General features: G+C 44.1%; 1 protein-coding gene across 1 annotated transcript; it reads left to right on the top strand.

Moving 5' to 3' along the window:
• Positions 1-1,733: 1,733 nt before the first annotated feature.
• On the top strand, positions 1,734-13,786 carry si:ch211-80h18.1 (uncharacterized; the record flags this gene model as incomplete). The annotated part of the gene is given in 12 exon segments (XM_032508932.1): positions 1,734-1,796; positions 2,525-2,569; positions 4,134-4,193; positions 4,722-4,751; positions 5,166-5,222; positions 5,373-5,420; positions 7,120-7,164; positions 7,476-7,511; positions 7,612-7,707; positions 8,064-8,105; positions 8,226-8,252; positions 13,695-13,786. Coding segments are annotated over 12 exon segments (641 nt in total), but the record flags the coding sequence as incomplete, so codon positions are not given.
• Between the last annotated feature and the right edge of the window lie 2,708 nt (positions 13,787-16,494).

Below are 16,494 nucleotides of genomic sequence, written 5' to 3'. Positions count from 1 at the left end.
CAACTTAGGGGAAGGAGGTTGGTCCCACAAATCTCCCAATCCATGGCCCCGGTCCTCCTCTCCTTAATACAGTGCAGTCACCCTGTCCCATGTGCAGAACCCCCCCAAGCATGATTCTCGGCTGGTTTCTCACCTTTCTCAGGATCATTGAGACCCTCCGAGGTGAGATCCTGCATGGAGCTGTCTTCCATTTTCTAATGATTGTTCAACAGTGGACCTGTCTTCACCAAGCTGCTTGGACATGTCCCCGTAGTCCTGTCAGCCTTGGTGGAGGGGGACAGTTTAGTCTCTAGTGTCTTTGGGACAGCTCTTTGGTCTTGCCATGTTAGTAGTGGATTCTTACTGATTGTATGGGTGGACAGTGTCTTTATGCGCTAACGTCCTCAAACAGGTGCATCGAAGTTAGGATAATAAATGGAGTGGGGGGGGGACTTTTGAAGACAGACTAACAGGTCTTTGAGGGACAGAATTCTAGCTGATAGACAGGTTTGTCAAATACTATTTTTGCGAATATCATACAAAGAATTAGTTAAAAAAAACATACATTGTGATTTTTGGATGTTTTTTTTAGATTATGTCTCTCACAGTGGACATGCACCTACGAGGACAATTACAGACCCTCCATGATTTCTAAGTGGGAGAACTTGCAAAATAGCAGGTTGTTAAATACTTATTATACTCACTGCATGATAGACCGAAACAGTGTAATTATCAGGGACCATTACAGTTCAATTCCTGTAACACAGTTAGCTATGAGCTAATTTAGATCCGTGGCGCCTGGGCCAGGGAGACAAGAGGACAATATATACAATATAAAGGACAATACACACAACATACAGGACAATACACACAATATACAGGACAAAAGACACAATATACAGGACAATAGACACCATGTAAAGGACAGTAGAACCAACATACAGGACAAGAGACAAAATATACAGGAAAATAGACACAATATAAAAGACAATATACAAAATATACAGGACAGTATACACAATATACAGGACAATAGACACAACATTAAAGACAATAGACACAATATACAGGACAATAGACACAATATACAGGACAATAGACACAACATACAGGACAATACACACAATATACAGTGGGGTTCGAAAGTTTGGGCTCCCCAGGTAAAAAACTGTAAATAATGTGCATAAAGAAAGCCAAGAAAAGATGGAAAAATCATTTAGACTTTCAAAATAACAGAAAACAAAAAAACGGCTTCTGCACAAGTTTGGGCCCCAGCAGAGTTTCTAGCATGCACCCCCTAACCCCCCCCCCACCCCGCAGAGTTTCTAGCATGCACCCCCTAATCGATCTCCTCTGTTGGGAATGGAATTAAGAAATGTCCGTCATCACCATGGGAACAGTGGAAGTTAAAGATCTGGAAGACCAAGAACAATATCAGAACGAGGGGAGAACCGCTCGCAGGACTAGGAGAAAAGCAAGTCCAGATCCACATTTAGTCACCACAAGACAGTGTCTCTTCACAGGGACAACCGTTGCCCTGGAGACAGTGTCTTTGCACAGGGACACACATTCCCAAGGAGACAGTGTCTCTGACCTCCATGTGGGTTCCATTCAATCCCAAAATAACTAGAGAGCGTCTTTGTTAGGGAGTGAAACTGATCCGTCTCTGTCTGGTGTTTTTAATAAAGTGGAGACAGACGTTTTATTCATCCTGACCTTCTGATCCCCCCAACCCCCAAACCCCCTCCCCCCAGGACTGGCAGGCGGCCATCAGACCACCGTCGCGGTGTCGGTGTTAGCGGCAGTCGCAGGTTCAGGTGAGTCCACCCTCATGTGTCTCAGACTCAATCCAGATTAATGCAATCTGAGCAGGTTTCAGCTGGTCTACATCCTGGACCTAAAGTCAGCTGGTCCACATCCACATCGTGGACCTGGACTCAGCTGGTCCACTCGGATCCACATCCTGGACCTGGACTCAGCTGGTCCGCTTGGATCCACATCCTGGACCTGGACTCGATTGGTCCGCTTGGATCCACATCCTGGACCTGGACTCAGGCCGCCTGCTGGAGGACACCTGAACTGCATGACAACCCAACTGGTGGCCGGGGTGGCCAATGGTCCAGCAGGCGCACGTATACATAAAGGCCTTGACACAGAGGTCCAGGGTTTGATTCTGACCTGTGATGATTTCCTGCATGTCTTCCCCCCCCTACCCCGTTAAGGGCAGAAAAGCCCAACAAATATTCTAAAAAAGTAGAGTAGAGCGATAGATGGATATTCATAGACCCAAAAAAATGGGAATGTATGGAATGTTAATTAATAAATTTAATAAAATTATTGAAAATAACAACCAAACCAATGGTGAGACCGTCCATTGTGGTCTCTCGTGTCCAGACCGTCCTCCACAGCTTTACTGAAGAGGAGAGAAACCTGCTCTGGTTATTGGCATCTCTTTAGACCAACCACAATTATCGTGGGCGGGGCTAAACTCCGGACAGAGTGTTACTGATTAACTCGATTTAATCTCAGGTGTGTTTCTCTGCAGGTGTGGCAGCAGCAGGTGGTTCCCATGACAACCAGGATCTGAGTGGTGAGTCCAGACACACTATCCATCTATCTCTCTGTCTATCCCTTCACCCATCTATCCATTCACCAATCTATCCATTCACCCATCTATCCATTCACCTATCTATCCATTCACCCATCTATCCCTTCACCCATCTATCCATTCACTTATCTATCCATTCACTTATCTATCCATTCACTTATCTATCCCTTCACCCATCTATCCTTCACCCTCTATCCATTCACTATCTATCCCTTCAACCCATCATCCATTCACTTATCTATCCCTTCACCATCTATCCATTCACTTATTCTATCCATTCCACTATCTATCCATTCACCCATCTATCCATTCACTATCTATCCATTCACCCATCTATCCTTCACCCATCTATCCATTCACTTATCTATCCATTCACCCCACTATCCATTCACCCTCTATCCATTCACCCACTATCCACTTCACCTCTATCCCTTCACCCATCTATCCATCACTTATCTATCCATTCACCCATCTATCCATTCACCCATCTATCCATTCCCCATCTATCCATTCACCATCTATCCCTCCACCCTCTAATCCATTCACTATCTATCCTTCACCCATCTATCCATTCACCCATCTATCCATTCTCACTTTCTATCCATTCACCCATCTATCCATTCACTTGCTATCCATTCACCCATCTATCTCTTCACCTATCTATCCATTCACCCATCTATCCATTCACCCATCTATCCATTCACCCATCTATCCATTCACCCATCTATCCATTCACCTATCTATCCATTCACTTATATATCCATTCACCCATCTATCCATTCACCCATCTATCCATTCACCCATCTATCCATTCACTTATCTATCCATTCACCAATCTATCCATTCACCCATCTATCCATTCACTTATCTATCCATTCACCATCTATCCATTCACCCATCTATCCATTCACTTATCTATCCATTCACCCATCTATCCCTTCACCTATCTATCCATTCACTTATCTATCCATTCACTTATCTATCCATTCACTTATCTATCCATTCACCCATCTATCCCTTCACCTATCTATCCATTCACTTATCTATCCATTCACCCATCTATCCATTCACTTATCTATCCATTCACTTATCTATCCATTCACCCATCTATCCATTCACTTATCTATCCATTCACTTATCTATCCATTCACCCATCTATCCATTCACTTATCTATCCATTCACCCATCTATCCATTCACCCATCTATCCCTTCACCTATCTATCCATTCACTTATCTATCCATTCACTTATCTATCCATTCACTTATCTATCCATTCACCCATCTATCCCTTCACCTATCTATCCATTCACTTATCTATCCATTCACCCATCTATCCATTCACCCATCTATCCATTCACTTATCTATCCCTTCACCCATCTATCCATTCACTTATCTATCCATTCACCCATCTATCCATTCACTTATCTATCCATTCACCTATCTATCCCTTCACCCATCTATCCATTCACCTATCTATCCCTTCACCTGTCTTCATGTTTCTGCCTGTCTATCATTGACAGTCATTTTCCTGTTCTGCTCTACAGGTCCTGGTTCAACAGGTCCTGCAGGTCCAATAGTTCTCTCTGGTGTCTCTAAACCAACAGGTAATCAACAGACATATATCAGAACAGAGATGTCCAGGTTTCTACTGGTCTAGTCTAGTTGTAGATAACAGGACCAAGATGTACAGGTTTCTACCGGTCTAGTCTAGTTGTAGATAACAGGACCAAGATGTACAGGTTTCTACCAGTCTAGTCTAGTTGTAGATATCAGAACAGAGATGTCCAGGTTTCTACCGGTCTAGTCTAGTTGTAGATAACAGGACCAAGATGTACAGGTTTCTACCGGTCTAGTCTAGTTGTAGATAACAGGACCAAGATGTACAGGTTTCTACCAGTCTAGTCTAGTTGTAGATATCAGAACAGAGATGTCCAGGTTTCTACCGGTCTAGTCTAGTTGTAGATAACAGGACCAAGATGTACAGGTTTCTACCGGTCTAGTCTAGTTGTAGATAACAAGGCCGAGATGTACAGGTTTCTGCCACTCTAGTCTAATTGTTATGTATTGTAGATTCATGTCTGATGACGTCATCATCAATATTAATTGTTAATTAATTGTTTTTATGTCTGCAGGATCTGACGGAGTCGACTTTGAGTCCAATGGTGACTATCACACACACACGCACACAGAGACACACACACACACACACACACACAGAGACACACAAACATACACAGACACACACACACACACAGAGACATACACGCACACACACATGCACACACACACACACACACGCACACAGACACACAAACACACACAGACACACACATACACAGAGACATACACACACACACACATGCACACACACACACACACACACACAGAGACACACAAACACACACAGACACACACACACACAGAGACATACACACACACACACATATGCACACACACACACCAAACACACACACACACACACACACATACACACACACACACACACACACACAGAGACACAGACACACACACACTGAAGAAAGACAGAAGAAGTAATACCTGATTTCTGTTTTCAGGTAACGGACAGAAACTGCTGAATGGAGGAGGAGGGGGCGGGGGTTACAGTCAGACAGGTGAGAGAGACTGAGAACTTTCTGTCTGTCTGTCTGTCTGTCTGTCTACCTGTCAACCTGTCTGTCTGTCCGCCTGCCTGTCTGTCTACCTGTCTGCCTGCCTGCCTGCCTGCCTGTCTGTCTGTCTGTTTACCTGTCTGTCTCTGCCAGGTGTTTTGGGTCCGTTTGGGGGCGGAGCTTCTTCCCTGGATTATACAGGTGAGTGTCCAGGTAAGGTCTGTCTGTCAGAGTGAAACAGTCAGAAACCACCACAACATTTGGGGGAGCACCCACATATTAGACACTGTCACTTCACTATGTTATATATATTAAATCCTATATATCCTTTATATTATATATAAATTACATACATTATACAGTGAGGAAAATAAGTATTTGAACACCCTGCTATTTTGCAAGTTCTCCCTCTTAGAAATCATGGTGGGTCTGAAATTGTCCTCGTAGGTGCATGTCCACTGTGAGAGACATAATCTAAAAAAATTGATCTAGAAATCCTAATATATGATTTTTTAACCATTTATTTGTATGATACAGCTGCAAATAAGTATTTGAACACCTGTCTATCAGCTAGAATTCTGTCCCTCAAAGACCTGTTAGTCTGTCTTCAAAATGTCCCCCCCACTCCAGTTATTATCCTAAATTAGATGCACCTGTTTGAGGTCGTTAGCTGCATAAAGACACCTGTCCACCCCATACAATCAGTAAGAATCCAACTACTAACTTGGCCAAGACCAAAGAGCTGTCCAAAGACACTAGAGACTAAACTGTCCCCCTCCACAAGGCTGGACAGGACTACGGGGAGATGTCCAAGCAGCTTGGTGAAAAAAGGTCCACTGCTGGAGCAATCATTAGAAAATGGAAGAAGCTAAACATGACTGTCAATCTCCCTCAGACTGGGGCTCCATGCAGGATCTCACCTCGGGGGGTCTCCATGATCCTAAAAAAGGTGAGAAACAAGACCAGAACTACACTGGAGGAGCTGGTCCATGACCTGAAAAGAGCTGGGACCACCGTTTCCAAGGTTACTTTTGGTAATACACTAAGACGTCATGGTTTGAGATCATGCATGGCCCGGAAGGTTCCCCTGCTTAAACCAGACCATGTCCAGGCCCGTCTTAAGTCTGCCAACGACCATCTGGAGGATCCAGAGGAGTCATGGGAGAAAGTCATGTTGTCAGATGAGACCAGAATAGAACTTTTTGGTCCTAATTCCACTAACCGTGTTTGGAGGAAGAAGAATGATGAGGACCATCCCAAGACCACCATCCCTACTGTGAAGCATGGGGGGGTAGCATCATGCTTTGGGGGGGGTTTCTGCACATGGGACAGGGTGACTGCACTGTATTAAGGAGAGGAGGACCGGGGCCATGGATTGGGAGATTTTGGGGACCAACCTCCTTTCCTCAGTTAGAGCATTGAAGCTGGGTCGAGGCTGGGTCTTCCAACAGGACAATGACCCGAAGACCACAGCCAGGAGAACCAAGGAGGGGCTCTGGAAGAAGCAGATCAAGGTTCTGGCGTGGCCTAGCCAGTCTCCAGACCTAAACCCAATAGAGAATCTTTGGAGGGAGTCCAGAAACCTGACTGGTCTAGAGAAGATCTGTGTGGAGGAGTGGGCCAAAATCCCTTCTGCAGGGTGTCAGACCTGGTGAAGGACTACAGCAACCGTTGGAAACAAAGGCTGCTGGACCAAATATTAACATTGATTTTCTCAGGTGTTCAAATACTTATTTGCAGCTGTATCACACAAATAAAAATCATATATTGTGATTTCTGGATTGTGTTTTTTAGATTATGTCTCTCACAGTGGACATGCACCTATGATGACAATTTCAGACCCGCCATGATTATATCATATTATATTATATTATGTTATATTACGTATGTCTTCTTACAGGAACCATCGACCCTTCCAGTCATGACTTCCTACTCGGCCTGATGGGTAAGTTATTCAACCAGCGGAGATCTACCAGCAGCTAAACTATACTATATGTCTGTATACTATGTGTCTGTCTCTCTGCCTGTCTGTCTTCCTGTCTGCCTGTCTGTCTATCCGCCTGTCTTTCTTCAATATCTAAAACTGTATCTTATGGGGAAGCCCATGTAGACACACGAAGGGGCAGGACTCCACCTTTCTATTGGCTGATTCTAAAGATCAACCCAGGTGTCTGGGCTCTGATTGGTTGGTCCTTCTCACACTCTAAAAGCTGAACCAATGGCAAATGGTTAACGTGGAAACACTTTCTTCTACAGGTCACGTGACTCTGCCCACTCACCTGGACTCTACAGGTGGGGTGTTTCTTCTTCTGTGGTCTTTTCTTATGCTATAAAGGTAGACAAGAAACCGGATGTGATGTCACTAAGGTCTGACAAGTCTCTCCTGTTAAAGATCATCCCTCTGACGTCAGCATCGACCAATCAGGAGTAGCCTCTCCGAGCTCCGACCAATCGCTACCCAGCGCTGGCTTATCCCACTCTCCAGCCGGTACTATAGTAAAGGCTTTTACTCAGAAAATCCTTAACTCTGAAAACATATACAGACAATTACTCTGAAAACACAGAAAGACTCTTACTTTGAAAATCCTTTTCTCTGAAAACACACACAGACAATTAGTCAGAAAACACAGACTTTTACTTTGAAAATCCTTTTCTCTGAAAACATATACAGACAATTAATCCGAAAACACAGACAGACTTTTACTCTGAAAGACTTTTAATCTGAAAGTCTTTTACTCTGAAAACACAGAGAGGCTTTTACTCTGAAATACTTTTATTCTGAAACCATAGAGAGGCTTTTACTCTGAAGGACTTAAAGTAAAGTTTGAGTGTTTCCTTCCTCAGACGCAGCTTCATCACAGAGGGAAACTCACAGAGTTCAGACAGGTAACTACACCTGGCCATGTTACTCAAATAATATAATTAATATATTAATTATATTACTTATAATTATAGTAAATATTACATATATGGTACATTTTATATTAATCACGTTTATCTTCACAGACGGGGCCGAGTCACCGGACACTAACGGTGAGAGAGGCATTAGTATTATTATTAATTATTATATTTATGATTATTAATTATTCACTGTCTATCATTGTCCGTACTTACTATTATTCCGCCAAGTTTTTGTCATGGAGGGTTGCCCACACGCACACACAATACATCGAAGCGTGTGCAATTCAATTACGTTTTATTTCTAGTATCAGTTCATAACAAAAGTTATCTGGAGACCCTTTACAGATAGAGCAGGTCTAGACCGCTCTATAATTTACAAGGACCCAACAGTTCTAGTAGTTTCCTCCAGAGCAGCAACAGGGCGACATTGATGTAACGATCGGGAATGGTGTGCTACGACTTTTCAACGAGATTTGCCTCGGGGTTTTCACGAAATCGGCAAAAAAGGCAAAAATGTCTCATAGACTGTAATGGGAAATGTTCAGGAAATCTCTCCAAATCCCCCCTCTTTGGAACCGTGCTGTATCTCCATACTTTAACATAGAAACATGATTAAACCCCCCCCCCCCCACACACACACACACACTTTAACTTAGAAACATGATTAAACCCCCCCTCTTTAACTTAGAAACATGATTAAACCCCCCTTCTTTGATATAGAAACATAATTAACCCCCCCCCCCCTTTAACATAGAAACATGATTAAACCCCCCCTCTTTAACTTAGAAACATGATTAAACCCCCTTCTTTGATATAGAAACATAATTAACCCCCCCCCCCCTTTAACATAGAAACATGATTAAACCCCCCCTCTTTAACTTAGAAACATGATTAAACCCCCTTCTTTGATATAGAAACATAATTAACCCCCCTTTAACATAGAAACATGATTAAACCCCCCCTCTTTAACTTAGAAACATGATTAAACCCCCCTTCTTTGATATAGAAACATAATTAACCCCCCCCCCCCTTTAACATAGAAACATGATTAAACCCCCCTCTTAACTTAGAAACATGATTAAACCCCCCTTCTTTGATATAGAAACATAATTAACCCCCCCTTTAACATAGAAACATGATTAAACCCGCCTCTTTAACTTAGAAACATGATTAAACCCCCCCTCTTTAACATAGAAACATGATTAAACCCCCCCTCTTTGGAACTGTGCTGTATCGCCATACTTAAACGTAGAAACATGAAAAGTTAAACTGAAGACAAGACTTTGGCATTCATTGGGCTGAATGGGCATTCAGATATTATATTATATTATATTATATTTATTCATATATCAAGCACGGTTTCTCTCAAATCCCAGTTTATGTATCATTCTTTTTTCAGACGGCTCAGATTTTCCAGTGTGTGTGTATGTGGTGGATGGGGAGAGTTAGAGAGGAGCATATGGAGGGGGGGGCTGCCAGTGTGTGTGTATGTGGTGGATGGTGAGAGTTAGAGAGGAGCATATGGGGGGGGGGGGGGCTGCCAGTGTGTGTGTGTATGTGGTGGATGGTGAGAGTTAGAGAGGAGCATATAGAGGGGGGGGCTGCCAGTGTGTGTGTATGTGGTGGATGGTGAGAGTTAGAGAGGAGTATATGGGGGGGGCTGCCAGTGTGTGTGTGTATGTGGTGGATGGTGAGAGTTAGAGAGGAGCATATGGAGGGGGGGGCTGCCAGTGTGTGTGTATGTGGTGGATGGTGAGAGTTAGAGAGGAGTATATGGGGGGGCTGCCAGTGTGTGTGTATGTGGTGGATGGTGAGAGTTAGAGAGGAGCATATAGAGGGGGGGGCTGCCAGTGTGTGTGTATGTGGTGGATGGTGAGAGTTAGAGAGGAGCATATGGAGGGGGGGCTGCCAGTGTGTGTGTGTATGTGGTGGATGGTGAGAGTTAGAGAGGAGCATATAGAGGGGGGGGGGGCTGCCAGTGTGTGTGTATGTGGTGGATGGTGAGAGTTAGAGAGGAGTATGGGGGGGGGGCTGCCAGTGTGTGTGTATGTGGTGGATGGTGAGAGTTAGAGAGGAGCATATAGAGGGGGGGGGCTGCCAGTGTGTGTGTATGTGGTGGATGGTGAGAGTTAGAGAGGAGTATATTAGACTTAGACTTAGACTTAGACTTCTCTTTATTGATCCTTTTGGGATGACTCCCGCAAGGAAATTGAAAATTCCAGCAGCAGTTTTAGCAAGAAAAAAGAAATTAAAAAATAGACAAAAGATAGACAGTATAAAGACAACAAAATAACAATAATGATAATAACAACAATAAGAACATTTGTCAAATAAACAAACAAAAGACCATAAATTATTATTAAAGTGTCAGTGTTGAGTCCAGTATTGAAGTGATAAAGTGATAAAGTGATAAAGTGACTAGGTGTGAATTTAAGTCCAGGTGTGCGTGTATGTATGTATGTATGTGTACTGTGTGTATGTATGTATGTGTACTGTGTGTATGTATGTATGTGTACTGTGTATGCATGTATGTGTACTGTGTATGTATGTATGTATGTATGTATCTATGTATGTATTGTCCTCTGCCCTATTTCCTCCTTCCCCCCAGTGAGGAGTTGTAGAGTCTGATGGCATGAGGGACAAAGGAGTCCTTGAGTCTGTTGGTTCGGCACTTGGGAAGGAGCAGCCTTCCACTGAACCGGCTCCTCTGGGTGCTGATGACGGTGTGCAGGGGGTGGCTGGCATTTTCAGTAATAGCCAGCAGTTTGTCCAATGTCCTCCTCTCTGCCACCGTCACCAGTGAGTCCAGCTTCATGCCGACCACAGAGCCGGCCCGCCTGATCAGTTTATCCAGCCTGTGGGTGTCCTTCTTTGATATGCTGCCCCCCCAGCACACCACAGTGTAGAAGAGGACACTGGTGACCACAGACTGGTAGAACATCCACAGCAGTTTGCTGCAGATGTTAAAGGAGCGCAGCCTCCTCAGGAAGTACAGCCGGCTCTGTGTCTTCCTGTACAGGTGGCTGCTGTTTGTTGTCCAGTCCAGTTTGTTGTCCAGCCACAGCCCGAGGTATTTGTATGATTGGACTGCCTCCACCTCAACTCCCTCCAACAGGACTGGTTGCGGTTTTGGTCTGGACCTCCCAAAATCAACAACCAGCTCCTTTGTTTAAGAGGTGTTGAGCTGTAGGCAGTTAGTGCGACACCAGAGAGCAAAGTCCCCCACCAGACTCCGATACTCCTCCTCCCTGTCCCCCCTGATACACCCAATGATGGCTGTGTCATCTGCGTACTTCTGTATGTGACACAGCTCTGAGTTGTAACAGAAGTCCGAGGTGTACAGGGTGAAGAGAAGAGGGCCAGCACTGTGCCCTGGGGGGCTCCAGTGCTGCTGACCACAGTGTCAGACATGATGTCCTTCAGCCTGACGTACTGTGGCCTGTCGGTGAGGTAGTCTCTGATCCAGTCTACCAGATAGGGGTCCACTCCCATCCTGATGAATTTGTCCTGGAGTATAGGGGGCCGGATGGTATTAAAGGCACTGGAGAAGTCCAAGAAGAGGACCCTCACTGTGCCATTCCCCTTATCCAGATGGGAGTGGACCCGGTGTAACAGGTAGAGGATGGCGTCCTCCACACCAACATCTGGCTGGTACGCAAACTGCAGGAGGTCCTGGGCGTGCTGTACCTGGGGTCTGAGGAGGCTGAGGAAGAGCCGCTCCAACGTCTTCATCAGGTGTGAAGTGAGCGCCACCGGTTGGAAGTCATTCAGCTCGCTGGGCCTGTTCTTCTTGGGAACCGGAATGATGCAGGATGTCTTCCAAAGGGTGGGCACTCTCCCTAGCTGCAGGCTAAGGTTGAAGATCCGTTGGAGCGGCTCCCCCAGTTCTGCTGCGCAGGTCTTCAGCAGTCTCGGACACACTTTATCCGGGCCTGCTGCTTTCCTGGGCCGGAGCTTCCTCAGCTGCTCTCTGACCTGGTCTGTGGTGATGTGGGGCGGGGGTTGTATTGAGGAGGAGGAGGGGGGTATTGTGGTGCTGGGGGGAGGTGTGTAGACTTTGTAGACTGGGATGTGGTGGTGTCAGGGGGGAGGTGTGTGGAGGGAAGGGAACATTGCTGGGGAGGGGTGGGGCAGGGGGGGCAAGGGCTGGTTAAACCTGTTGAAAAAGTTATTCAGCTCCTTGGCCCTCTCCATTGTCCCCCCTGTTGTTCTGGTCTTTGTGTTGTGACCTGTGATGGTCCTCACACCTTCCCAGACCTCCCTCATGTTGTTTTCCCTCAGCTTCTGCTCCACCTTCCTCCTGTAGTTGTCCTTAGCTTCCCTCACACAATGTTTCACCTCCCGCTGTGCTGCCTTCATGGCCTCCCTGTCCCTGCTCCTGAAGGCAGCCTTCTTCTGGTTGAGGACAGCCTTGACCTCCTGTGTTACCCATGGCTTGTTGTTAGGGTAACAGCGGACAGTCTTGATAGGGGAGACCACGTCTGCACAAAAGTTCAGGTAGTCCGTCAGACAGTGTGTCATCCCCTCTATGTCCTCACCATGCGGGTCGATCAGCACATCCCAGTCTGTGGTGTTGTAGCAGTCTCTCAGGGCACTTTCCATCTCAGGGGACCACCTCCTGCTGATGCGGGTTGTCACCGGCTGTTTTTGGACCAGGGGGGTGTACAGTGGCTGTAGATGAACCAGGTTGTGATCAGACTTCCCCAGTGGGGGGAGGGGAGTCGCTCTGTATCCATCCCTCACATTAGCATACAGGAGATCAATTGTCCTGTTGTTTCTGGTCGGACAGTCTACAAGGGGGGGGGCTGCCAGTGTGTGTGTATGTGGTGGATGGTGAGAGTTAGAGAGGAGCATATAGAGGGGGGGGGGCTGCCAGTGTGTGTGTATGTGGTGGATGGTGAGAGTTAGAGAGGAGTATATGGGGGGGGGGGGCTGCCAGTGTGTGTATGTGGTGGATGGTGAGAGTTAGAGAGGAGCATATAGAGGGGGGGGGCTGCCAGTGTGTTTGTATGTGGTGGATGGTGAGAGTTAGAGAGGAGCATATAGAGGGGGGGCTGCCAGTGTGTGTGTATGTGGTGGATGGTGAGAGTTAGAGAGGAGCATATAGAGGGGGGGCTGCAGTGTGTGTGTATGTGGTGGATGGTGAGAGTTAGAGAGGAGCATATATAGGGGGGGGGGGCTGCCAGTGTGTGTGTATGTGGTGGATCATCTTGGTTCTCTCTCTATAACTTGCTCCTACGGCAACAATTCTAACTTGTCATGGACAATTTATATCTCAAAACGTAGGTATTCTTGTCTTGTTTCATCAGATGAGCTCATTTATGTGATATGAATTATACTTTTTGCTCAGCGACCTTTCAAATGACAAGAGTTCCACATGCCATGTTAAACATCATCCACATTTCTGAGCAAAACGCAGAGCAAAGCACTTTTTTAAATCGCTGCTATTCCCACATTTTTAAGTTTATCTACATACTTTTTTTTTTAGTTTTATATGCTGAGTTAGAGATGATCAACCCTAACTATATGTATAAGACATTTATGCTGAGTCAAAGTTTTTTTGTTTTTTTTCAGGGAACGGTCGACAGACAATACTGACCGTCACAAATGCAGGTAAACTATCCGTTCTGTCTGTAGTCATGTCTGTAGTCCTGTCTGTAGTCTGAAGCCCAGTCTGAAGTCCTGTCTGTAGTCTGTATTCCAGCCCGTATTCCTGTCGGTAGTCCTGTCAGTAGTCCAGTCAGTAGTCCTGTCGTTAGTCCTGTCGTTAGTCCTGTCGTTAGTCCTGTCGTTAGTCTGTAGTCCTGTCTGTAGTCCTGTCTGTAGTTCAGTCTGTATTCTGTAGTCTGTAGTTCAGTCTTTAGTCTGTAGTCCTGTCTGTAGTCCAGTCAGTAGTCCAGTCAGTAGTCCAGTCTTTAGTCCAGTCTGTAGTCCAGTCTGTAGTCTGTAGTGCTGTCTGTAGTGCTGTCTGTAGTCCTGTCTGTAGTCTGTACTCCAGTCTGTAGTCCAGTCTGTAGTTTACCTTTGACCCTGTGTACGTTGCTGGTTACAACCAAAAGAACAAAGATCTTTTCTTCAGATGTGACGATGATGTCATCAGGAGGGGCGGAGACGGTGACGAGTCTTCACATCGACCTCACAGGTGAGACAGATGCATTTATTTAGTTACTAATAATAATTCATTTATATAATAAGTTAATAATAATGTGTAATTATATAATATTTATATAATATCTGTGCTTTGATTGGTTCCAGATTCGGGACGCGGACATGATGTCACAGGTAAAACCCGTTACTATGACAACCCCCGAAATCAGAAAGGATCGTTGGTGATTGGTGAACATTTAGATTATTAGAATTAATCCTTTACATTATCTGTATCTGTTTACCACATGAATTATCTGTATCCGTATCTGTACTCAGACTGGGCGGGGCCTAACCCGGAAGTGAACTGAATTTAACCCGGAAGTGGGTTGGGTTGTCTTGAAATGGGCGGGGCTTTAACCTGATGTTATTTTAAGCTTGCAGTTGATATGAGTTGATCAGAAATGGTTATATTTATTGTGGATTTGAAAACTATTTACATGACAGCATCGAGCTTCAGATCAATGGTGTTGTCATGGTAACAAACAAACTATAAACAGAACAAGTTTTGCAACAATGAATACAACAATGAATACAACAATGAATACAACAATGAATACAAACATGGATACAACAATGAATACAACAATGAATACAACAATGAATACAACAATGATAAACAATGATAAACAATGATACAACAATGAAAAACAAGGAATAAAACAATGAATACAACACATGAACAACAATGAATACAACAATGGATACAACAAATACAACATGAATACAACAATGAATACAACAATGATACAACAATGATACAACAATGATACAACAATGAATACAACAATGAAACAAACAATGAATACAACAAATGGATACAACAATGAATACAACACATGATACAACAATGAATACACAATGATACAACAATGAATACAACACATGATACAACAATGAATACAACAATGATACAACAAGATACAACAATGAATACAACAATGAATACAACAATGAATACAACAATGAATACAACACATGGATACAACAATGAATACAACACATGATAAACAATGAATACAACAATGATACAACAATGAATACAACACATGATACAACACTGGATACAACAATGAATAAAACAATGATACAACAATGATACAACAATGAATACAACATGAATACAACAATGAATACAACAATGAATACAACAAGAATACAACAATGAATACAACAATGAATAAAACAATGATACAAAACAATGATACAACAATGAATACACACAAGATACAACAATGAATACAACAATGAATAAACAATGAATAAAACAATGATAAACAATGATACAACAATGAATACAACAATGAATCACACATGCGGTTACAATTATGAAGTAAAATGTGATGAACAAGAGTTTTCATACTCAATAATAGAATTTCTTTTTAACTTTTAATTTTTCTATGATCAGTGTGACATTTATGTTTTTGGGCTCTTTTTAGTTTCACACCGGTATGTCTGTGGTGGGGTGTGTGTGTGTGTGTGTGTGTGTGTGTGGGTGTGTGTGTGTGTGTGTGTGTGTGTGTTGTGTGGGGTGTGTGTGGGTGTGTGAGAGAGGAATGGGTGTGTGTGTATCTTAATTTGTAATATATTTATTTATACCGCAACTGCCTTTTATTTTTTTTATAAAACACAGCAAGAAAGTTTCAGACACTCAAAAAACCTGGTTAGAGCAGCCGGCCGTTTCAAAACAGACAAGGTCCGAGTCCATTCTACCATCACCATGTCTGAACAAACCCCACGGTTACCAGAAGTCTCCTGGTTACTATAGTAACCAGGAGACTTATGGTAACCGTGGGGTTTGTTGCTTATAAGCAACAAACCCCAACGGTACCAGAAGTCTCCTGGTACTAAGCAACAAAACCCCACGGTTACCAGAAGTCTCCTGGTTACTAAGCAACAACCCCACGGGTTACCAGAAGTCTCCTGGTTACTAAGCAACAAACCCCACGGTTACCAGAAGTCTCCTGGTTACTAAGCAACAACCCCACGGTTACCAGAAGTCTCCTGGTTACTAAGTAACAAACCCACGGTTACCAGAAGTCTCTGGTTACTAAGCAACAAACCCCACGGTTAACAGAAGTCTCTGGTTACTAAGCAACAAACCCCACGGTTACCAGAAGTCTCCTGGTTACTAAGCAACAAACCCCACGGTTACCAGAAGTCTCCTGTGTTATAGGTACTAGTTGAACCGAAGTATAAAACTGAAGCTGAAGAAACCCTAAATGTTAAC

The sequence above is a fragment of the Etheostoma spectabile genome, unplaced genomic scaffold (assembly GCF_008692095.1).
Source record: "Etheostoma spectabile isolate EspeVRDwgs_2016 unplaced genomic scaffold, UIUC_Espe_1.0 scaffold00009994, whole genome shotgun sequence".
NCBI classification, from domain to species: domain Eukaryota; kingdom Metazoa; phylum Chordata; class Actinopteri; order Perciformes; family Percidae; genus Etheostoma; species Etheostoma spectabile.
The sequence above is the reverse complement of the archived record's forward strand: the minus strand, read 5'-3'. Positions and strand labels throughout refer to the sequence as shown.